At 41.4% G+C, this 26,031-nt stretch overlaps 1 protein-coding gene across 1 annotated transcript; it reads right to left on the bottom strand.

The window, feature by feature from the left end:
* Nucleotides 1-2,431: 2,431 nt before the first annotated feature.
* On the bottom strand, nucleotides 2,432-25,108 carry LOC125896849 (WD repeat-containing protein 26). Its single transcript, XM_049589738.1, has 14 exons — nucleotides 24,482-25,108; nucleotides 22,264-22,363; nucleotides 18,998-19,054; nucleotides 15,631-15,767; nucleotides 13,132-13,229; nucleotides 12,888-13,044; nucleotides 12,371-12,509; nucleotides 10,507-10,647; nucleotides 9,997-10,116; nucleotides 7,671-7,816; nucleotides 7,440-7,518; nucleotides 7,199-7,328; nucleotides 6,629-6,823; nucleotides 2,432-4,844 (listed from the first exon to the last, which is right to left on the bottom strand). Exons 1-14 carry the CDS (start codon nucleotides 24,784-24,786, stop codon nucleotides 4,819-4,821), a joined length of 1,830 nt encoding a protein of 609 aa, XP_049445695.1. The 5' UTR covers nucleotides 24,787-25,108; the 3' UTR covers nucleotides 2,432-4,818.
* Between the last annotated feature and the right edge of the window lie 923 nt (nucleotides 25,109-26,031).

Here is a 26,031-nt window from a genome sequence, read left to right as displayed (position 1 = left end):
AGACTGGTGGAATAACATTCATCATATTATATTTGAAGTCTTGCACAAAAAGTTTCAAATTTCTGCAAAACTGTCCATCTTGGGATCGACCACAGAGCTTCAGGACAAAGACTTTTCATGTTTTGAGAAAAGGTGGATTATTCTGGCTCTCACAACAGCTAAACGGATATTACTAAGACACTGGAGGAAAAAACATCCACCCCCCTATGAAGAATGGACTACAACAATGGCACAACTTGCTGCTTATGAGAGGGTGTCGTACTCTCTACTAGATAGATTGGATCAATATATGTCCACATGGAGCCCCTTTACGGACTGGCTGACTGTGAGCTGATGGTTAACCTGCTGCTGTGATTATGCCAGTGATTTGTACTTGATGTGTAATTGATTGTTGAGCAGTGTCAGTGTGGTGGCTGGTGTGTTTTTGTCTTTGTGTTTCTGTCTGTTTTGTTCTGTCGTTCACTCGTTTGTCGCTTGTATTTGTTTGAAAAATAATAAACTGTTAATTACAAAAAAAAAATTATTGCACATAAAATGAATAAATGAACAAAGTTACTGCACATGATGTAAGTATAAATATTAGATATTACTGGCTGTGTGATGTCAGTGTAGTAACTCAGTCTAGAAACCATATACCAACATAAACCCCACCTCTGCACGAGACTACACATGTAGTTATACTACCTGCAGTGTTCAAGTATGAAAAAGATTATTTGTGTCTTAAATTTATTAAAATCATCTTGAAAAGATCTTTTAAAGCATTAAATGTACATGTCTGACACCTGTAGACACTCTGGTTTATTGCCAGCCATTTTTTTGTTTGAAATTTCAGTCCAGCAGTTTAAATGCGTTTAATGTATTTCTCTTAAATGTACTTATTTTTTAACTTGATGACACTTTCTCCCCATTAACCCACTTTTCATCACAAAGCCATTATCTTTTAATCAAGTAAAGTGACAAAAATGTTGAAAAACTGTACGGAAGTATGTCACAATATCATGGTTTTACTCCTGATTTACTCTATAATTTCTTATTTATAAGCACTTTGGTTCCCAACAGAAGATATTCTCATGTTAGCAGCACCCATGCCTCGTGCACCCATTTCCCAAACTAAATGGCAGATTTTGTACAGAAACGTACGGCCAACAACAACACTTACTCAAAATAACGTCACTTTATTGGCAATTGTCGTTATTGTTCCTAATGTCATCGTAGATAGCCTCTCACCAGATGTTCTGGCTCCAGAAACTGCTCTCAAGACATTTAGAAATAAATGACTGAATACAAAGTAGACAGAAATTCAACCCAGTGGTTTTGAAACTACAGACCCTTCCACACACACTTTGCCTAAAGCAGTGATTCAGGGTCGACTTGGATCCTGGATCCTGGATCACCTCTTGATGTTTCAGGGGGTTTCTGGATACTTTGTTCTAGGGGGTGGAGGGGTGGGGGCCTTCACAATTTCTCGCCCCATCAAACTTCCACGGGCCTTTTTCTTTTTTTTCAAAACCCTGAATGCTTTATTGAAAATATGCATACATAACACTTTTCCTACACAACAATACAAAACAGTACAATCACTTTTGTAAATAACACATTGAACGCAAAGCCACACATCACCCCTTTTCCCGCCACAGCCCAAGGAACTTAGAGATGCTACAGTAAGCCCTTAGTATTCCCCACCCTGCCCCTTCCCACCACCACCACCACCACCACCGACTCTGAGAGAGAAATAAGACATAGTTAAATCAGAAACAACTCCCTTGGTAAACTCAGACAAAAGAAGAGCAGACACCAGGTTGCATACAGACATAGCATTTGTCACCAGCAGGTGAACGATGGGCTTTACTGACACTCTTTGTTACTGTGTGTGTGTGTGTGTGTGATATTTGCCTTAAGTCTTCTGAAACAATGTAGGAAGTGGAGGAGGAGTCCATTCTGCAGTCCAGGAGTGGAGATAAGAGGTTTCCAAAGTGTGAATATCAGACCAATGACACACACACGTTAAACCTACAGAAAACACCAAGTGTGCCTCGAGAGATTTGGCGTCGGTTAAGGGTCAGATCGATCAACAATGGCACACCAAAGAGTCAATTACTGTCAATTACAACAGACATGCGATAAAGTAGATTCTCACGTGAAGGAAACTCTTTAAAGGCGAGGGGTGGAGAAGTTCAAACCTGATTTGATTGTAGGTAACACACTTCCTAAAAACTCTTCCCACTCCAGTTGGCATGGGTGTTACTGTGCATATTCGTTTGTAGTAGTGGTGGATAAAAATGCAAAAATATATATATATATATATATATATATATATATATATATATATATATATATATATATATATATATATATATATATATATATATATAAAAAGAAAGATAACAGGGTTATAAAGACTTGAAAAATAAAAAGAAATGAGGACTCCAAATGTCTGGTTATATTTTAATATGATCATACAGGGATAGAGGTCAACCAAAAAAAATGATATAATGTGAACAAAAAATTTAAGTAACAAAAAAGTTCAATAAAAACAGACAGAAAAGCACTGATTTTAAACATGTTTTACTGTATATCAGTCTGTAGCAAATAGTCATTACATACCCTGAAAAAGGGAGGAAGAAAGCTTTGAATGGCGCACTGACCACGGGGTAACTTGGCTGGAGAGCGAAGGGGGGGGGGGTGTTAATGCTGGATTCTCTCTAAGCTCCAAGAGTGGTGCCCTCGATGTGAGGCTGCTGTGCCTTGTATGCGCGAGGTTCAGTTTTTTATAACGTCTACAAGATGATCAGTCACTGCTTTTGGGTGCATAGAGGCGTAGTGAGGGTTCGATTCCTTTAGCAATCTGCCAATGCGACCTTTTAAGCCATCAGAACAGCAAGTGTGGCGACCATAAGGAGCTTATGGATTTATGCCGGCTAGCAGTAGGTGCGAGAGAGCAAAAAAAAAAAAAGACCACTCAAAGAAGTGCAGTCGGGGGTGTCATACATACTGAAGGTTTGTGTGCAACTGTATGAACAGGAAGGCAGTTTGTGTGTGTTTTGGGTTGGCAGAGTGCCTCTGGTTATTGGTGCCTCTCATCTCGAGGGCCGTGCTAACTACTCCAATAATTACAATCATTCACTCCTCTTATGAAATGACCCTTTGCTAATAAACAACAGTTTTACAGCTTTTTGAAACATGCTTCAGTCACTTTTTTAAATTTTCTTTTTTTCCCCCCACAGAGATGATTCATTGCCAATAACTCAGTGCCGTTTGAATGCCACATGGTTAAGGAGGAGAAAAAAAGAGTTCAAAATGTAAAAATTAAAGCCCCAGATTAAATAAAAGTTTTTCTTTTACAAAATGGCTCTCAAGTATTCTTTGTTCCACAGATAGAGGTCCCTATGGGGCTTTGGATAACTTAGAATTGGTTTAAAATCCTCTTTACAATTTTACTATGGGATTAGGAGCGTGGGGGAGGAGGAGTGTGAATCTTCTGCTGGTGTGAATTGAACACACGTACAAAAAAACACGCGCCAATTAAACCTTCACCCACAAAATGTCAACTCTCACACTAATGTGTGCATGCATAATCGCTCTCAGTCACTGTCACACACACACGCACACACACACGCACACGTACAGAGGAGGGACAGCAGTCAGCGGCGTGCAATCCCGAGTTGCACTTTTTCACGTCTTTTAGAAAGGTCATGTGTCCTGACAGTGGAAACCCCACCTCACCACCAACGTGTGACCCCCGCCCCCCTTACCGTTGATATGTGACCTGTGAATCCCTCTGTCCGGCTCCTCTTAGGCAGATGTAATGGAGTTTGTGCGGTTGCTAGCTCGACGGGGGGGGAGGGGGACGAAGGAGGAGAGGAGGGGAGGCCGTCGGCTGGAAACGTTACAGCGACTGTCCTTGTTAGAAGTTAAATTAAGGAATAAAAAGTTTCCTAATGTCGAGAAACACAAAGTGGAATCTTCAAGCTAAAGCGTTCCACGGGCACTACTTGAGCTAAGATTCACCTCTTAAATGAGAATTACGCTATGACTATCATAAAAAAATTCCAACATTTAGCATAGCCTTTTTTTCTGTGTGTGTGTGTGTTCTTTGTCAGCTGGTCGGTCAGTGTTTGTATGATGGGTTTTCAGCCTTTTGTCCAACAGATCGAAGAATATAGCAAGAGAGTGGGGAAGAGGAGGAAAACATACATACAGAAGAGTTGCTATATCTCCCCCCCCTCCCGATGCACCTTCCTCCCCCAGCAACACCCCACCCATGTCCATGGAGACATTATACAGGTAATGTGAGAGACAAACAGGCAGACAGGTGTAGTCCAATGATAGACGGCTGGTCTGCGGTGTCTGTCCGGAGGCATCACAGGGGGGAAATTGATGTGCTCCAAGCTCAAGGTGGAGGTTTCCTGGGAAACTCTGTGAGGACCTGGCACGGCTGGTGGCCATGCGGCGAGGTGGGGGGAAGACGGGTCAGTTGGAGGAGGAGAAGTAGCCGTTACAGCTCGCCAGTGGATGGCGGTCGTAGCCCGCTGGGGACACTGGCTGGTCTTCCTCTGGGTCAGGGGTCAGGTTTTGGATGAACACCCGAATCTTCAGAATGTCCGTCGTCACCTCCACCGTTTTGTCTAGGCCAGTCAGGAGACGTTTTTTTCTCACTTTTGTTTTCTCTTATTTTTCTTCTTGGTGGCTTTTTGTTTGTTATTCTCGTCTTGCTTTAGGTTGGTGTTGAGATTCGATTTGCCCGTTTCTATTTTTGTTTTATTGTGGGGTTCTTGGGTTGTTGTTAAAGACAGATGTCATCTGCTCCATAAGTGACCATCAACTGTCCATGTTACTGCAGTTTTCTGGAGAGGGAAAACATCAGGTAAATAAAGAGATGTCATTTAAGAACATTGAACAAAAGGTAACCTGTCACCAAAAAGCTTACTTATAGCTCTGTATCATTTAAAAAAAAACGTGATACCAGTACTGATGAGAGTGCCCTTTAAGTGACACTGATACCAAAGCTTCCAATGGTTCATTTGATACCCGTAATGTGAACGCTTCAGAGACGGCAGCGACAGGGAGTTTGCAGATCCGGTGGGCAGTTGGGACGGTTTGGGATCAGACCCCCAGAGCAAAAAGGATCGCAGTCAGGTATCATCTGACTGGAGTTGTGTTGATAATACTTGGAACTGGGTTATTTCTGTCAATAACTTTAAGGTATTGCATACCAATACCCAACCCTAGCCATAACTCTGTACAGAAAGTTTTAAATCGGTGGTTCCCAACTGATGGGTCACAGTCCAAAAGTGGGTTACAGGTCCATACTAAATGATTGTAAAAAACACACTTTATTTTGAAGCACAGATAATTCTAGCACAGAGCTTTTATTCTGAAGTGCTGTTTCCTGCTGTAGAGTGAGTGACTAATGGACAGCTACTTAACAGAGACAGCAAAATAGCTCGACAACCTGGCCAAACACAAGTACTAACGACTAAGGAGAAATTCAGACCCTGTAGCTGGACAAGTTGGGATCCACTCTATTAAATAGTCAACATAAGCTGCAATGATTATTTTGGTGGTTAAAGCTGTGGTTGGTAACTTATAAAATAACATATTGTCATATTTGCTACAGCAGCCATTCATACACACAGTCTGAAAAATCATATTCCTACTCATGGTGCTTCCAATGGCATCTGCTAAATGAAAGCGGCTAATCACAGCCTAGGATTCCCTACACAGCTGTCAATCACTGCTCATGAACTGAGCTCAAACTGTCAAACTAGGCAGCACAGACAAAATCTGAATCAACAGTCAAGCCAAAACAAAGATCCGCCCACTGGCCGGGTCACAAACGTTCTCATTTTACAGCTAAACAGTACACTAAAACATGTTTCTGAAAACATTTGAGGTGAGAAATAGGCAACACAGTAACAGAATCTTGATTCGTATTTTAGCAGCGCTGCCTAGTTTGACCGCAGTTCACGAGCAGTGATTGACATGATCTACAGCTGTGTTAGAAACTCCTCGACTGTGTTTGGTTGTTTTCCTTCAGCTGTGGTAGATTCTTTATGTAGCGACTACAGGAAACAAACTAGAAGTAGCTGAGAGGTGGACGCTGGGCCTGGTTTACTGGTCTGACATGCCAATAAAAGCTTCACGGAGATCCAAAAAAAAAAAAAGTTTAAACATATAATCAAAATGATCACAGTGAAGAAAAAGAGTGCGGTCAACAACAAATATGGCGACCCACTCACCCTCTCTCTCCAACCAAAAAAGCACACAGGTGAATATGAGATGCTCATAAAGATTATAAGTTACACCACCCATATCCATATGAGCAGACTCTCCCAATAACCACAATCACAAACAATAAAAAAATATAAACCATCTCAAATCTTGCAAAATCCATTCCTTTCCAAATTAATTCATGGATCCTACACTAGCGAATGCCTAAAGAAGTACTAATACGAGGAGCAGGAGGAAGATGACTTCTTCCCCACACTATTTATCTCATAAAATACTGTGCGGATGAAGTGACAGTGTCAGCAAATATGACAAAATCTACCAACACCAGCTTTACAATGACAGTTTTCGAGCAAACAACAATCACTTGCACTATGCTAAAAACAGATCTGACAATTACCGTTGAGTCCGTCCGCCTCTTGCGAGTCGAGGAAGGGTGCAGGACCCCAGACACGCACTGTGCCATCATCTGAGGCGGAAGCCATTAGTCCTGGGATGACCGGGTTCCAGCTCACACAGTTAACGGTACGCGTGTGGCCTGTTAGCTCGGCGATGGGAAGTTCGCCACGCCGGTGCCAGATGTACACTTTGTGGTCTATAGAGAAGGGACGGCCAATAAAACAGGCGGAAGTACAGATAGTCAGTGCACAGGAGGAAATATAAGAACACATAGATAACTGTTAGAGATTAGAGCAATATGAAGAAGAAAGAAACCTGTCCATATGAGGCAATACTGCAGAGATCCTGTGCAACAGGCAGTAAGAAGATATTATTTTTATTTCCCTGTAATGGCTCCATATCACACCACTCTGAGAGATGACTTATAGTGCTGGAAGCTCTATGTTTTTTTTACTAAACACAATCAAAACACAGCCACATTACTCCCACAAAGTCAGCGGGGACATTAAAGTGCTACAGTTTATTACAAAGAGTCACAGTGTTATATCTGTCAATATCATATATACTGTACCTTCACTGCCACTGGCAATAAAGTCTTCGTTGTGTCCTCCGAAGCAGGAGTGGATGGTGTAGAAGCCTTGGGTCACACCTTGGTATTTCCTCACCAGCACCCGGTCCTGAAGGTCCCACAGGTGCACTCCCTGCAGAAGGTTGTAAACAAATAGACTGCTGAAACGTCCTGCATGCTTCTAGAAACAAAATGGTGGTGTGCTTTAGGAGCAAATAAACAGTGAGTTGGTCAGAAAGCTTACCTGAGTTGCTACATTTAACAAAGCTAATCTTCCGTTCTTTGAAACAGTAAAAGACATGATAGGGTGGTCCTCCTGAACTCTGTGAAGGACATGTTAACAGCAAACAGTCAGCCATTTTGAGAAGTGCAAATATACTAAACACCTCTGTAGGTGTGGCTGCATAAAAGCTTTAAATATTACTCCTTCATCTAGACACACTGCAGTACAGGGACTATTAGGGCTGACACGTACATGTTTCTGTCAGTAAGGTCCTCGAAGTTGTAACCCCGGATACGTTGGTGTGTGTCCGAGGCCAGCACTGCTCTGCCATCGCCCAGGCACCACAGGCACTGCACTCTCACGCCCTCCCAGGAGTCCAGCAAGTTACCGTCCAGGTCCTGACAACAAATGCAGCAGAGCTCTCATCTCTCATTCTTAACAGGAGAATAGCTACCCTTTTTAAAAAAGAAGACCTGTTAGATGCACTCTCTTTCTGCTCAGGCACCAACACAGTAAAACAAGCAGACAATTTAACCCTTAGAGACAGCAGGAGCTCTGGTGTTCTTGGCCAACATTGCTGTCTTTGAGAGGCTGAGGAGTGCTCATTTTCAAAGCTTGTGGGAAGGTACCAGTCATGTCATGCTAGCTTGTCGGTATGGAGCTAAATAACGTTCCAAGTTTAGGCTAAACTTTGGTGAAGGAAAAACTGGCATTGCCATTTTCAATGGGTTCTTTTGACCCTTCACCTCATGATATGTGAATGAAAACAGGTTCTCTGGGTACCTAAATGTCTCTTACAGACATGCCCATTAAATGCTAATACCATGTAACTTTTGGCAAAAACTTTGCACTTTTTCCCATGCAGCATAAATATATAATTTCCACCTATTTTAAAATTGGTGTATTTGAATCTTTCTGCATAATAAGGTCCCTAAAATGTCTTGGATCAGTGGTTCCCAAATGGTCCAGCCACGGGGTCTGGATTTCTCCTTAGTCAATAGTTCAAGGTCCACACAGTTTATTCTATTCAGCATCATACTTGTGTTTGGCTATGTTGTCGAGCTACTTTGCTGTCTCTGTCAAGTAGCTGTCTGTTAATCACTCACTCTACAGCAGGATACAGCACTTCAAAGTAAAAGCTCTGTGCCAGAAATTTAATGTATTCCAAAATAAAGTGTTTTATTTTTTTACAAACTCGACACGTTCTCGAATCACTTGCTGCCCATTCAAAATGGACCTGCGACCAACTTTTGGACCGTGACCCACCAACTGAGAACCACTGTCTTAGTTTGCATGAATTGGGTATCACTAGACAGCTGAGATTGTTGTGGATTCAATAAGCCCAAATGTATTCATATATAATTGTGCTAGCTCAAATAGGAGCCATTTCATTGTAGCATGACCACTGTTTGGAAATGGATGTCACTGTATAAAAAGGCCTATTATGACCCCTGGGATGAACAAAGCCTCATAAAACTTCACAGCCACAAACTAGAGACCTCATGCATTTAGAGAGTGGATGGCTTTTATAGGTATATTGACATTAAGAGGGTCCATGAGTAATTTCCAGGACAGAAGTGCTCGCCATCTATGGTGTCCGTCAAGGTCTTTGTGTATTAATATTTTATTCTGGAGGGATTTCTGACCATTTTTTTTTATCAATTCTTGAATGGTGAAAATGGTTGAATTTTGCATCATAACAAATTATATAAACCCCAAAATTGCTGCAACAACTTATGAGACATAATTGAGCATTGAGCAGGAATGGCCATCTATACTTAAACACACTGTTCTAAGCCCCTGTACATTATAAACTTTACAAATCTGACTAGATGCTGATCAAAACACCATGGTGACAGAGTATCAAATTAATCTTAAGGTTTCCCGCTTTCAGATTATGTCTACCACTTCTATGTGGCATGTACCGTCAACCTGCTATGTCCCCCTAAAAAAGATAAAAAGGGGTCGATAGTGGGTCTCAGAGGGTTAAAAAAAAGTCAGATGTGAAGAACGTGTGAAGTCAAATTGCATTCCTTCCTTTCAAAAACATGTCACAGGTTCTGCAAACAACATCGATCAAACAGCTGCACATTTAGACATCTCTACGATACATATTTCGGAGCCATTTCTGCTTTAAAATGTGGAATAAGTCAAAATTTTCATTTCCAGCTTAGGAACATTATAGACATTATCAACTACACAGAGACCTGGCCATGCACAACACACATGGACACAGGCATGAACCATCTTCCTAACACAACATGATAAAAAGTCATCTTTATGGGTTCATCGGGTTCATGGCTGGAAAAATCAATACACTGAAAGATCCAATTATCTTGAAGCGGCCTGCTTAAGGTCAGAACAGCACTCGAGCAGATGTTTAACAGACATGACTCACATAGAGTCTTCCCTTTTTTTTTTTTTTTTAACCCTCCTCACCTGTTTTGAAAACACACCAGGCATTAGCTCTGATTGAATACAGAGGTGACTCATGGGTCTTGAGAGGAAATGGATGATAAATATTGGAAGCATTTACTCTTTCTAACACATCCCAGTACAAACAATACTGTCCACTTACACACTGATAAAACTGTCCCCTCTGTCCTCCTGTGACAAAGCGTTTGCCGTCGGGGTTCCATGCCACACTGGTCAGACTGTCTTCATGGGACTGGGACATTTTGGTCCGCAGCTCCCCCGTCTGCTCATCACCGGGATTGGCAGAGACAGTGGAAAAACAGAGCAGAGAAAAATAGGGGGAGGGGGGAGGGAGACAGCAAGAAGAAACATTAAGTAAGGGTGGGGGAGGGGTGGATAAAGGAAAGAGGAGGGGAGGAGAAGGGAGAGGTCATTGAGTACACACAGCCTACGGAGTATCCATAGGAGGCTGAAGGCATGTTTTTCTTTCCTCGCTTGTTTACTGAATTTGAATTAGACAGCTCAAGTCTCTGACATCACCGACCTATGCTTTTGTGCAATATTTCTCATGAAAAACGGGGCTGGTACATGGAAACATGATCCGTTAAGAGGTATCACAAGTATAGGATTATGATTATGTGCGGTGAGGGTCGGAAACATGTAGAAATGTTACCTGAACATTCCAGAGCCACAGCTCAGAGCAGTCGTCAGGTCCACAGGCGATCAGGTAGGTGTCATCAGGACTCCATGCTAAGTAGGAGACACCGTACGCGTGACCCTCCAGGGTTCGCAGCAGCTTCAACTGGTGGCTCTCCTACACAAAGACAAGACCAAGAGGACTGCGATCAAATTAATTCAGACACACTGAAGGTTGGACCCTTGTTTGCAGACACATGCAGCATGGATGTGACACATCTTATATGCGGGACAGAGCAGGTTTTTACCTGCTATACCAGGTGTGTGCACCATGTGGCTATGCTAAGTGATAATGCAGGGTTTGGAAGCTTGGATTATATGATCTGGTACTAAATTAATGAAATGGATCTGATGGATTTATTTTAATATGGAATGAAAAAACACACACACAAGGTTGCTCCGTGCGTCACGCTGCCTCTGGCACAATAAATTATTCATTTAAATCAATTTAAACAGACTGAACTGAGTTTTACACAGCATTATGTAGTTTCAATGTGTTAAAGGGCCGTGCAGCTGCATGTAGAGAAAGAAATAAACCAGCTGCATGAAAATTACGTTGAGCCTTCCGGTGTCAGCGTGAGTGCATGCGGCTTTCGTGGTCAGTGTGGCAGCTTCAGTTGATTATACTGTGACTTCTTGAAGACATGTTATGTATGACCCATCATGGGAGATTTTAAAAGCAGTTAGCAGCTAACTCGAAGAAGAATGCTGGCGAAGATGTGCGCAAATTGGGAAAACACTGATGTCCAGGAGCTCCTTCCTCTCAGAGCAGAGGACAAGATCAGCCATCATGTAACAGAAACAGTAAATGATTGTTATTGACGTGTTTTGCCGATGTGTACGTTGCTGGTCACACTGGCGGCCGATGCTGTTGTTTTACATGTCATGCCCTCACACCTCTTTTGCTTCCATGATGGCAGTATGCCATCTAAAATCACACACGGGAGGGACATGATGCTACTTTTGTTTGGTTCTGTGTAAAGAAACATAGGGGGCATAAATAAAGGACTTCATAGAGGCCCTGTAGCGTGATCTCTGTGTAAAAAGGGCCCAAGGTGATACATTCAAATGTCTTGTTTTGTCCACAACCCAAAGATATTTAATCTACTGTCATAGAGGAGAACAGACACTAAAAAATATTCACATTTAAGAAGCTGGGATCACAAAATTTCAACTCCAAATTACTCAACTATCAAATAGTTGGCAATTAATTTAATAGTTGACAGCTAATCGATTCATCTGTGCAGCTCTAGTAAATTCATTCTAGAGATTCCAGACTGCTCTGAAGGTATAACTGAGCCCAGTCAGCGTGACAAATGAATTTTCCTAAATCCATGTCAAAAGTGCACTAAAGCATTTTTAAAGCATTTCCCAAGTCAATATAACAGAACCTGGTGAAGACTTCAGTGAATTGATGCCATTTGTCTTATTTAGTAGATGTTCTGTAAACAGACTTTCTACTTTATATAAAAACAGACACCAGTGTTTCTTACAGAAAGAGATAGCCGATCAGAGTTTATGTTTAGCATGCAATGAATGAAGAATACCATATTAATGACAATAACAGACTTCACCAAACAGCTACAGAGTGGTAACTTATGTATTTCTGTATATAATATCTCATAATCTAAGACAGAAAATAAAAGTCCTTCAAACAGCTACATGTACGTAAGGGTTATCATGGTAAATTCAAAGAAAGTTCATCACTCTAAGATACATATTTTAAAATGCCAGGAAAAACCTGCCTGCGAATATAAAAGTCATGACCACCTAATTCCTGTTGGGTAATTTTAGCTGTGGACAAGATCGTAAAAAAGTGGTAGCGTTGGTTTCACACTCACCGGGTCCACTTGCCAAATTATGACTGTAGTGTCTTTGGAGCCAGTGGCTAGTTTGGTGCCGTCGTTTGAGAATTTACAGAACCACACCTCGTTACAGTGCTCTGTCAGAATCTGTTGGGTGTAGCAGGGGAACTGCTTCCTGTAATTTGGACAAAGACCAAAGGTTAAGATCTTCACTGACGGCTTGTATCGTCTATACTGCAACATGTTGCAATTGCAGTAAAATCAAATATACAGTATGTGACGAGGATAAGAGGGAGAAAATAAGAAAGGTTAAAAATGATGAAACAAGAGTTGCGCAGCTAGACTCGTATAGTGAGAGAGACGAGATATAAAAAAGTAAATAAGTTAAGACTTCAGACACAGAGGACAAACACAAAGCAAGGCCTTCAGTGCACGTCTGAAAACTTTACTTTTATAACAGGAAGCCAACTGACACATAAATATCTGATGCTGCAGCAGAATAATTTAACACTGAGGTCTTGAGAAGCCTGAGCAGCGTGCTAGCTGTACCAACCTGCTGCAGACGTGATCGAGGAGGAGAGAGACCGAGTCCAGATTACTGTCCAGCTTGGTGTTGTGATAGAGGCAGCGGTCCCTCTGCAGCTCCACTGCTTGCCGCAGCAGGGTCTGCAGCCGCCGCGGGGGTAGCATCACAGAAGGAGGCAGGTACGCTACGAGGAGAGGTAAAAGCAGACACATGAGTGATGCATGAAGTAGTGTTGTAGTCATGCAGTATTTGTGCCAGTGTATAGACTCACTCTGTAGTTTGTCCAGCAGTCGGCAGCGTGAGGCGGTGCCTTTGCCCTCCCACTCAGCCTTTGCCCTCAGGTCCTCAGCATGGCTGCACATTAGGTACCTGCAGGGAGACACAAGTACACAGCTCAAGCAAAACAACATACACAGTAGGGTTAAGCATTATGACCGTATATACTGTCTGCTGGTAGAAATGTGTCCACCAGTAGAGATTTGGCAGTGCTGTTTCTACTGTGGAAGCTATTCGATCAGGGTGTGCAGCAAATCAGGGGATTCTCGAGTGAATTTGTGGTCCCGCGAATTGAGCTGCCTCATAAGGTAACGTGATTTGGGCAGACATGGAGGGGGAGAGTGAAGTTGTAAATACAAAAACCTGAAAGACTTAAAATGACTGTTCCTACGAATTTTAGTTGTAGTGTTTTGAGTCTTTTGTTTTTAACTCAAGTTGTTTCTTTGCTTTTTTGACTTAAATGTGATGAAGTACAGTATGGTTATTGTAGGGCTGCACGATACGCCAGAAAATCATATCGCGATCTTTGACAGATATTGTGATGGCGATATGAGCGGTGATTTCAGAGGGAATGGTAATTTTTGCATCTGTTTTTCAGAGAAACAAAAATATAGAAATGATGATGATGTGATTTTTGCTGGAGTCTGTACCAAACAAGCATGTACCCTTACATCTGGATTATGATTAGTAGGCCGGGGCATCTCAGTAGCACCACAGTGCTTCATTTATAATGGTATTTTATACACAGAAAGGCTGCTGCCTCTACACTGAAATCAGTGGATGCTGTCTACCACTCAGCCCTAAGGTTCATTACAGGTGATTTTTCACTGCCACATTTGAGGGAAGAGCATTGATATTTGGTGCTCACTCACAGAACAGGTTGTTGCTTCACACTCCCTTAATCAGAACTGAACTAGGAAGAATGTCACTCTCTTACAGTTCAACTTATACATGGAATAATCTGCTAAAGACCTGAAGCTTGGACACTCTGCCGCTCTTACGGCTGCTTAAATGTCTTATCTTGATTTTTTAAATTGAGTGTAAATGCTTTGAACTGTTCATCTACACGTAAACATGTTTATCATGCTGTATTTCTACTTTCAGCGATCATATATTGCTATTGTTATCTGTTGTTTTGTATGATTTCATTTCTGTTTTAATTGATATGCATGATGCTTCTTTGTTTGCTTATTGATTGTTTTTAATGTCTTTGTTTTTGCCTGACATTATTGAAAATGAGAGTCTCAGAGGTTCTTAAAAAAACTTGCAGCTTCTGCGAGTTGGATATTGGATTTGCCATTTTATGTTTTCGATAATATCATGATTAATTGTGAAGCCCTATTTATTCCAAAGCATTTCTTAATTGAATACACAAAACAATTACTGTTTCTTGATATATTCTGGTACCACTGATATAAATTAAAACATTTGCAAAAGACAGTTTTGGCCATATCGCCCTCCTCTAACACACAGTAAATAACATACAGAGTGAGATTATCACAGTAAATATACAACAAAAAGTTGCCAGCAAGAGCTGAAGCACGATACAGTGATTACAGTGGGAATCAGTGACAATAGGGTGAACATTTTTATTCTACTGCTGCAGTGCTACACCTCTGATTAGTACTTAAGTTTTAATACAAAAGAAAACAACGGCTGAATGAAACTTTCATCTGTGGGAAAATGTAGTACGCTTTGCTGTAGAACCTACAATGAGGAAACACAGTGAATGCAGGTATCGTTTGAGGAAGGAACTGACAGAAACACAATGACACAGTCAAGGGCACGTTTGGATACAGGCAACCGATCGACCTAAGACAAGTGACAAATCAATAGATGGTTCTGTCAACTGAGTGACAGTCTGTTAAGACAAACACAGTCGACAGTGTTGAGTGATCAATGCACATTAAGACCATGGATTAACTGATCCTACAGCTACTGATATGAAGAAGAAGGAAAGAATTCAAAGTAATATGTATATTTGAGAACCATATTAAATCACAACCTTAAGCTCAGGGAGGGATATTGATCCAAGCCATTGATTTTTAACATTCTGTGAAAGCTATCTACAAATATGAGTCAAAACTAGTTTTTAAAGGCCTCGTGATTACAGTCAAGAGTCACGCTTTCCCTGACTCTGTAAGATTATACACATCTCTAGCAAGAAGCAGCATCCTCCCCTACAATCTGTTGTGCAACCTGATAAACAATAGCAGTGTGACAACAGTGGACATTAAAAATACCTGTTTACCATATCATTTTCCTGGTGGATTTGACGGGTTAAAAACTGTCCTGTCACTTGAGAGGTATATTCCATTCTACTGACTAACCAGCCTCCGTTAAGAAGCCGGGCTCTATAGTTGGCTTAGCAGTGGGAGCTGCATCATTAGTGATTACAGAGCTTTCTAAGTTCGTAGGTGTGTATTTGTGTTAACTGTTGGAACTGTCCGATGACTTTTATGAGACAGATATGGTATTGAACTTGTGACCGTACCCGCTAAGTACGTGGATGCGGTCTGTGTTGTACTTGAGTGGCGTCAGCTCTCCCCGGAGCACCTGCAGAGCCTCCAGGACTTTGCCGTCCTCCAGATATTCTAGGTACTTCTGCTGCAGCAGCAGGAACTTCATACGCTGAGTAGAAAAAGAAGACAGACATACAGTAGGTACACAGAAGAGATTTCATCAAAAACCAGAGAGGAAGGAAGGAAGAAAAGAATGACAAATAAGCTTATGGCACTTCGACAGGTTTCCCTTTGACACTGATAAGAAGCGATTTCAACCGCTGATCAGACAACAGCTGGTCTGCACGACTACAGAGGGGCATAAAAAGCTTCATGTTGTAGAGGTAAAGCTGCAAACAACATCTAAAAAAAATCCCTATGTGAAATTTCTGCTGTCATTTGCCACTAAAGCTTGAAATGGTGGCAGCATATTGCAGGGCAGCATGCTCTCATTATCACAACATATTTATAGATGTAACCAAGACGTATGGTAATGTCAGTAGCCCTCTTCCTTCATACTTCATACTGAAGACCACCGGCAAGTGTCTACCAGTCGCTGCTGCTATTGCTGATAAGCGTTAAAGGAGCTGTATGCGACATTCAGAGCATTAACATTGCACTAACAACTATTTGCCATGTAAAGATACAGTGGAGTAATGGCGTCCTGCGCAGGGAATGAAGTCACGCTCCCTCTCTGTGTTATGTAGTCAGAGATTCTCTTTTCTTTGTTGTGGTAGATGGTCCGACAGCATGTGCACTGGCTAGCTAGTCGCTTGCAGTTATCGCTGATAATACTGCCCAACCCATGGTGGCCGAACGTAGCGCTACACAGGTGTAATGCCTGCCCTTCTGTTCTCTGTTAGCACGGTTAGCTGCTAGCCACCAGCTCAACCACCTCCATGTCAATCCCCGCTCACACCCTGAATCATAGATATGCTCTGAATGTCACACACAGCTCCTTTAACATGTGTGCTACCAAGATTCTCTCTTATCTCAGGTATGCAGTGGGAGGTGAAGCCCTGACAACGGGTGCAAAGCACAGTTAAAATCTACTACACATAAATTCAAAAAAAAAAACATCCACCCACAAAGGTCTGTAAATAAAGTGCATGAACACACATACATCTTCTTACTCTCCAACCAGGCCTGAGATGGAAGTAAACTGCCTACCAGACCTGCAGTGTTGACAATGACGACACTAACCTGCTACAACTCAAGACCTAAAATGGCTACCCACATTGTACATGCAGCTGAACAACCAACAGCTGCAGCCATTCTCTCAATAACCCGACTGGTAGCGGCAGTTAGACAGACCTCTGACACACAGAGCAGCAGGCATTTGACTGAGACACATGGGACCATTTTCGGAGCTCATCTCGTCTGCTAATTAGCATGCTAGCTGGGGCTAATTAGCCGGAGCTAAGCCCTATTTCCATACTAATGCTACACAGTATCAGGGGGTCTGCAGGTGTAAACAAGTTCAATTTTTAATATCACTTTAAGCTACATTCAAGACTAATGTGATGGAAATACACACCAGAAATGAAAATACACACTTTCCAAGTACTGTGCTGTAAAATGACACTATGACACTCTCTGGGCTTACGCAGAAAAAATAAACTGACAAGCAGACCGCCTTGCAAAGCCTAAATTTAATGATGCAGACTCACTGTGTGATCTAAATACGTAGAGGGGGTGAAAATGACATTGCATGTGTACAGGTGTTGTGCCAAAGTCTTTCCCCCCCTGTTGAACGGTGTTCCCCTTGTCTCAAAATAATGTTTCCCATAGCAACAACACCAGAAATTCTCACAGCGACGTGATTTAAAAAACATTTAGGGCACATCCAATCTGAATTTAAGGCCTTTTACTGGTAAATAAAGGACATTTTAAGACTTTTTAGAGTATGTAGAAATCTTTCAGTAGATCATTTTAACAGTTAGTATACATGCAATTTATGACTTTGTATTAACAAGAAATAATATTAGACGAATTACAGACTTTCCCAACACTGCCAATTAAAATTAGAATTGCAAGCATAATATTTTACTGTTTTTCCAAGGAAGTTGCCAGAGCTCTCTTTCCTCCATTCACTGTTAATTTTCATTTTTCCCAGCTGTTAATAGCTCCTTATTTCCAATGTGCAATGCATTGTGGGACAAGACATTGTAGAGATTAACGCCACACTAGGGCTGTAACTGTATGAGGCTTTCACAGTGCAATAACCATCTTTTTTTCATTTATGTAACTATCAGTTAGATTGACCCGTTAAGGCATAAAAAAGGAAAGGTTATTTTTGATTGAACAAACGTTTAATTACTATATTGAAACTTGAAACCAGTTTGTTAAAGGAAGTATGTGTAAAAAGCCTCCTCTTTGAAAAAAAAATAAAAAAAATAAATAAAGTACAGATTCTCCACCCAGTTGCATTTTTCCCCCCAATATCGTAATAAGCAACTCTGCACGATAAGATAACGGTCAACTTTTATATCACAGCATACCCTGAAACCAGTATATCACTGCAACCCTACTCCACACTCAAGAATGAAGCTAATTTGACACACACACTTAAATCTCTGAGTGATGAGTACGCTTAATTTTTATCACTTTCCAGTTCGGATGCAACACATACTCTAAACGTTATTGAAATGACACTATACTAGTGTCGGATTGGGACGCAGCTGTAATTATACTCTTGCAGTAACATCTAAATTAAAATATGTTTTAAAGCTGACATTGATATTTTAGATTTTAAAAATTCTCATCACAATATATTGGCTTTTTTTTTTTTTTTTTTTTTTACATAAACACACATTTTAAGTATCCCCTAATTTGTTAAAATTAACTGTGACAATGATATGTACTAAACAAGATACTGTATGTAATGGAGAAGTGTTAAAACCATTTCCAATGAGACAGTTCCGTCCTGCAGTTTGTTATGTAGGTGCTGCCATACACACTAATACGATATATCTGCAATAGCCTGATAACAGCCAATCAGCAGAGCTCTAGTTCCATAAAAAATATACGGTATATATGTATGTAAAACAAATCAAATCTGCCTAATTTACTTAATAATCTTAAGGAAAAGCTAAAGAAACAGAACAGGAAATACATCCTGCTTGCAAAGTCGGACCACATTTTGCTCAACAAACAAAAGACCCAAGCCTTCATTCCCTAGACCTGGTGTCTATTCCTGCCGCTGCCACACTTCCCGAGGAGTCATCCAGAACATTTTTCGCTTTCAGTGTTTTACAACAAGAACCTGCGGCCCCGCATTGTCACGGCGCCGTTCTAGAACCTCCAGTTGTGCCTTCTAATCGACTGCCTGCCATTCAGTTCAGTTCAAGGGGAGCTTACCACAATGGCGTTGGGAGAATGCATCAGTGCTCTCAGCTCATTGAGATCATTCTCAGCCTGGATCAAAACAAAGGGAGGGTGATGGAGGGGAGAGACAGAGGGAGAAATGGTTAGCTCAGCAGTTTCCATGCATGCACATGAAAAAACAAACAAAAACAATCACGTGCGCAGTAATAAAAATCATATGGTTACATTCTTAACCATGAAGCTGATGTCCGTGTGCAGTGATCATAATTATAAAAGACATCACGACATCTTTGTCTCTCAAAACACACTGACCTCTTGTTCAAGGTTGCTGGGAGAAAAAATAATGATTTCTGGAATCACAACAGCAGCTGGTTTACTACTGGTTAATACGCAGAGTACAAATCTGCCCACCACATCCAAAAAATTTACCACCATTTGGCTCCAAGGCTGGTGTTAATTTTCCATCCTGCAGTTCTGACACAGGGGTCATTATTCCAGAAGATTCACAAGGCCATTTTTAATGAGATGTATGCGTTTTATAAGCCTCGGCTCTAAAAATGTTGGAATAAGAGTTATTCTGCAGTGAGAGCGGGGTGATACAGCACACAGAGTTAATTTAAAAGCCAGTTACATTAGAACTCCTTAAAGAGCGCTAATATAAACCTAATGTTATGAAGCCTAATGGACGCCTCACAACATCCTGCAGTATGCTCTGTCATGCTTTGGCTGTTCTGATAAACCAGTATTTTGATTTTTATGGGTGCATGTGCTTTGTCATGTTATAAAAAATGATTTTCACTAAGCATAATAACTATGAACACTTTTATTCTACCTTAAAATGTTCCTTAAAAATTCATGACCCACTGACCATCCACAGATTCCTATCAATCTCCTGAAATCAAGATTTTTATCTGAGCTCTCATTAGATGATTTCGGTTCCATGACAGGAATTGCCCAGTGGGGAGCTCCCTGAGAACTACAAACCTCCAAGAGCTTCCTATCTGTTGCATTCGCACCAGCAATAGATACACTGAAGTAATGTTAGCCAGCCATCGAAGAGTCGTATGTTTTGCTTTGACAAGTCAAAACCACGTCGTATTTCCCATGTCATACATTTGCTCAGTGAAGCCTGGACTTCACCGTTTGACCACTTGCTCATGTTTCCTTCCTTATTTTCATCATGAGCTGTTGTTTGTGTTTAGTGTTGTCTGTTGTTGTTTACATGGCTGACAGGTTTTTAAAATGGCGGCTGCCAGTGCGGCACTGGCTCATGAGTTTTACCAATCACTGTACACTTATGTCACACAAGGTTCCTCTTGTGTGGGGAGAGTACTTACTAGGCGTGGGAATCACCAGAGGCCTCATGATATGATGTTATATGATACTAAAGTCACAACACATTACTGTGATTCCAAAAGTTCAGTAATATGCTGAGCACTGTGATAACATATCTTGTGTTATATTGCGATTTTTTTTTTTTTTTTTACCATTTCTCTGAAACTGAAATTTATATCCCAGAAGAAAAACTGTCAACACCTGTTTCATCCAATAAGATGAAGTTTTCAGTTTGTTCATCTCACTTTAGTCATTTTTATGTATCTAGTGGACTCAAAAAGCAATTGATGTTATAATTCTCTCAGGCTACCAAACATTGAATTTGTATTTGCAATATTAATACAGGGTTCCAACACATTTAACCAATGAATCTTTAAAAACTTCTCTATAATAGCCTACCTTATTTTCATGCCTTAATTTCAGTAATTTAAAATAGAAAGGCCCATGTAGGGATAAAGCCATGCATCATTAAACATGTGCTTCCCAGGCATTTCTGAGTAAGCATACTGCTAGCGCTTGCTAACTTCACCCGCTCGTTAGACAGTCCAGCTGCCAACTAGCTGCACATGCCAACAGACCAGACTGATACATATGGGTACTTGGCAAAATGTCAAGGCCACTCCCCTTTTTGTGGGGATAGAAAACCTAAGATTTTGTAGATGGTGATGCAACTTGATGTGTGCTTGGATTATAATTGTGACATGTCTGCATGCATTTATTTTAGTTAAACAAATATTTGTCCCATGGACATAATAACTGGTCTATGATCTAATAATTGTTTTGAGACCTTGAGGGAACCTGAGCGTTCACGATACCTTAGTAAATTAAGGTTGATCATCATCATGTCCCCTCAGACTTCTACCATCCAAGTGGATCAATGACCCAAAACAGCAGCCAGATATTACTCATCCTAACATCTATGCATATATAGATGTATGAAAGCCTTGGTTAACCTGCTACACAACAGCTTTTCTGCATTTTCCTGTTTCTTTCCTGATGTGACAGCACGTTTCCCTCAAACTGGGACATGGCATTGGCGATGATACGATAGTGGTCTGGTCTATGTATCACATTACACTAGAGACATTTTAACGGTCTCACAGTGCAGCACTAGATTTTGAATTAGCAATAGAAGAATGTATTTCTTGTTATGTTTGGGGATTTTTTTCAACATATTTTAAACAATAGCCAAAACAATGTATATTCAAAACTTTTCCAGACCCTTTCCAAGCACTTCTTCAGAAATTTTGTGACCGTGGGACCCTTCCAATAATTTATTTAATAAAAAAATTGACACTTTATGTCCATGTATCGATACAATATCGCCACACACAATATTGCATTAATATGCTGGATCGAATTTTCTCCTCACCTCGAGTATCTACTCTGAAACAGGAGCTAAAGAAGTCTCTCAAACTGCTGTTCTAAGAGTTACGATCATGTTCAGTTCTTCTGGTGCAAAAACAACAAAAAGCAGGGTTCTCCGCACTGTGACAAAGTTCTTCCAGTCTGAAAACACCTAATATTATCATTTATAAGCACATGAAATAAAGTTCTGACAAAAACAAGCCGCAACATGAAATACACCAATTCTGTCCTTGATGATTAAAGAGTTTCAAGTCGAATACCACTCACACAGTACAGCTGTACTATCAAGATAAGAGCTTCATTAGTACTTGTCAGGAATGTGTATGAGACTTGTTCAACATATGATAACAGTAGGACCAAAGGCAAATCTGTAAGTACTCTGCTTGTGCTTTCCCAGACTTCCTACAACACTTCCTAACAGGAATCATACTTGATTTAGTTGAGAAGTCATATGAGATGATTTGCAAAGATATAAGTCTTAACAAAACACTCTCTGACATTACAATACGGACAACAGATCACTAGGAAAGGTCACCAATTCCCCGTCTGCCAAAATGCATGCTGTTATGTAACCATGGCAACCCATGATGACCAACCTTGTCCCACTCCCCCTCCATGACATGGTTGCGGAACTTGGTAGCTGAGGGGTGTTCCAGTCTGCAGCCTGATTCCTGCATCAGCAGGTCCACTGTCTGACTGCAGAGACACAGAGAGGAAGGGGGCAGAGAGGAGGACAAAGTTAGACTGGCATGTAGACAAATGACGGGTGAAATAAAAGAAAGGAGGGGGTGACTTTAAAATGTATTCAGAATAAAAGTTCAGAGACCAGTCAGTTCTAAGAAAATGTGAGCTCATCAGTATGATGATGAAAAGTTAGCTTATGAACCACGATTATATGAAACTGCTTTCTAGGCTAACTTTTCTTGATTATCTAATCACCTTTGGCATTTCACTACTGTGACTCTGCTGTGTGTACAGGGACAGCAAATAGGTGAGTGGGAGATCTGCACCAGTAATTTTAACGCCGGGACAATAATAACGTCACTGGCTGACAACAGGATGAAGACAATGTTATATTCCACGGCCAACAATGACTGGAGGAAGTCAGCCTGGAGCAGTCCTGTCACCAGAGCATTATTTGTGGACAGTAGGAGGTACACTAACATGAACTGAGCCCTCCACTGCAGTTGACATCATCCTCCCAGCCTGTCAACCATGAACCATAACCATCTGTCCAAACACCACCTCTCTGCTAAACACACTCCACCGCCACTGCCGCCACCACAAACAAGTCTGCTGAGATGTGTGTGTGTGAGAGATAATGAAAAGTGGGTTGGGGATGGGGGTGGCTGACACCTCCAGCATGATGACATCATTCTCAGGTATCAATGGAGTGGCGCAGCAGCTCTGTGTTGAGCCTCTCATCCAGCTGGCTGGCTGGCTGCTACACTGATTTCTCTTGCATTTCCCCAGCTGAAAACGTGGGGGCTCTGTTTCATACCAGGCAATGCCATGTATCCCCCCTGACCCACCCTCTCTGTAAACACAGCGATGTTAGGCTGCCTTTTATAATGCCTTGTAATGGCAGCTCCACTTTCTCAGCTGGGTGCCAGAGATCTGCGGATGTCTCGCTTCCCAACAGTGACTCCCACAGCCTCTCTTTGAAGCGCAGGGCTAGACATACATTTCTTGAAAACCCCACCATGCTATAATTAGATTCAAACACAGCGCTTGCATCTAAAACAGCTGGCAGAAAGAAAGCACATTCTTCAGCCGCCATGAAAGCAACCGATTCTGCTCGATCCAGGACCAAGTGTCGCCCACGGTATCGACTGCTGCCTTTAAATAAATACATGCCCCGATACACGCGCGTCACTGTTTGTGACTGACTGTTGACACATTGCTCTGACACGGTGACAGCCACAGAAAAATACAGACATTAATCCGTGAGGAAAGTTATCATAATCACGAGATGGCTATGTAGAAAGATGATTATTAACGTGATAAATAAAGAACTTGACAGCTCCAGCCGTGCAAACGCTGCACTCGGAATACTAAAATAACCAGGACAGTTTTCATAACCATGCTGGTTATTACAGTGTGGACCGACCTATTAATGTTGCTCCCACACCGTCTTGCAAAAACCATATTTTTCCCGAGGCAGCCAAGCTGGAAAATGAGGAAAACCACCAACCAACCGACGTTGACAACCCGCACATTAACATTTCCTCCGCATTTTTTTTCGCAACGCAAAAACGCACACAGCAAACTCGATAATCCGGCTTGTGCACTTCATTTAAACGCTAAATCGCGTTTAAATCCACTGCTATCATATGCTTTACAAACCATAACAAGCCAACGGATCTGCCATTAAACGCTACAAACGTTAGATGATGTAATGCCTTTTATTCAGTGCGAAATCTATAACGTTAATTAACGCATCATGGCGCTGCTAGCATCTGAAACACACTCCAGTTAACGATGGTGTTGTTAAGCAGCCAAATGTTGGACTGTGTTGTGTTTGTGAGAAGGTTTAATGTCAGGACATAGCACCTCAGGGAATGCTAATGCTGTTAGCTATCAAGCTAACTGTTATTGTGCAAGATGGACCCCTTCTTTCTACCAACTGCCGAGCTCACAGGCTAACTACCCCATCCCCCCATGTTTGTGTCTGTCAAGCGCACTAACAGCGCTTTTACCATCTGCTATTTAGCACTTTGACGACAAACACCACTAACGTACATCACACCGAGTATGTTCGACGCTACCGTTATGTGCTTTTGTCGGTTTTTTCCTCGACTTTGGGAAACTTACTTCAGCCCTAGTCCGTGGAGATGTTGCCCTATTAATCGTATGACATCTTCCTCCGCCTGCGATAGTCGTTTTTTCTTTTTCAGAGAGCCGACCTCCGAGCCCGAAGCTGTAGAGGCAGCCGAAGTCCCCGAACCGGGCCCGGCTGAAGAGCCGTTACTGGTACCGACGCTATTCCCGTTGTCTGTGCTGGAGAGAAGCCCGTTGGAGTGGGTGCCACCGGCCGAGGATGACTCCCCGTTTTGTGCGCTGTTCAGGCAGGAGAGCTCTGAAGATTCTTGTCCCTGTCCTGCCCCGTTTGCCTGCATGCTGCTGCTGAGGTTGTTGACGACACTTCGGTTAAAGTGGATGGCAGAGGTGGCTTGAGAGTGCGAAGAGTGAGTAGCAAGTCCTAAGACAACTCCGGTTAGGCCTGTTACAACTGCTGAAGCCCCGGGCTCTCCTGCTCCCTCCGCCGCCGAGGCTCGGTGCTTCTTCCGCGGGGGCGGCGACGCTCCGCCGGTGTCCGAGTCGGAGGAGGAGGAAGCGGAGGCCAGAGTTTCCTCACCGAGAGCGGCCGTGGTTAGAAGCCGGCGGAGCTCCGGGTGGGAAATGAAGGTTAAGCTTCCAGATTTGAGGCCTCGTTGTCGGGCTCAGAGCGGACTGTCACTGTGGGAGCGCTGTCAGTTAGCCCGTTTTTGTTGTTGTTTCTCTCAAAACAGCTGCAGCTCTAATGGAGTCCTGACGCCCTGACGTAACCGGAAATTCCTACACTACCAAGCTTCCGGGTAGAATTATAATCCATGGGTGGCGCATGAGAACCTAGTTAGCATAATAATTAACTGACAACAATAAAACATCGCATTAAAATTCATTTCGTTTGAATGTCTCCGGAGACTTGACTTAAATATATCCAGTATTTAAATTTAGCACAATGTGTCGATCTCTTATTGACTTTCAACAGGTGTTCATATTTTTTATTTCTAACTAAACAACCCTATAAACCACGTAGCCCCAAATTCTTTTATTTACAAAAATACGCCCAAATAAAATATAAGTATTTTTCAAAATTACGGTTAAAATTTGACTCGATTTTACCACTAAATTACAACATAATTAGACATCTGATATAATCATAATTTAAACAATAAATAAAAGCAGCAATGGATTGTCCAGTCTATATTTAAATAATATTAACAACAACAATAATTCGTAATGGTAAAAATGAATAATAATAATAATAATAATAATAATTATTATTATTATTATTATTATTATTATTATTATTATATACAGTTAAATATATCATACCTCCTTCAAACTCTGCAAAGTTTTCCTCAAAGTCACATATCTGTCACTTTGCTTTAATACTGCCTTAATGTAGCTTTATAATTTGTTATTTTCAAAACCGTAAAAGCATTATCATTGTTATCATCATCATTACTATTGTTAATATTATTCAGTTATTGCACATGAATATTTTTATTCTGCTAATTATTGATATAGTCAGAAATACTAACAAAAATGTACCTTTTTATGGAGGACCAAAAATGACTCAGTATCAATAAATAAAT

Source organism: Epinephelus fuscoguttatus, linkage group LG11, assembly GCF_011397635.1.
Source record: "Epinephelus fuscoguttatus linkage group LG11, E.fuscoguttatus.final_Chr_v1".
Classification (NCBI taxonomy): domain Eukaryota; kingdom Metazoa; phylum Chordata; class Actinopteri; order Perciformes; family Serranidae; genus Epinephelus; species Epinephelus fuscoguttatus.
Note: the sequence above shows the minus strand (reverse complement) of the source record. Positions and strands in the feature narration are given on the sequence as shown.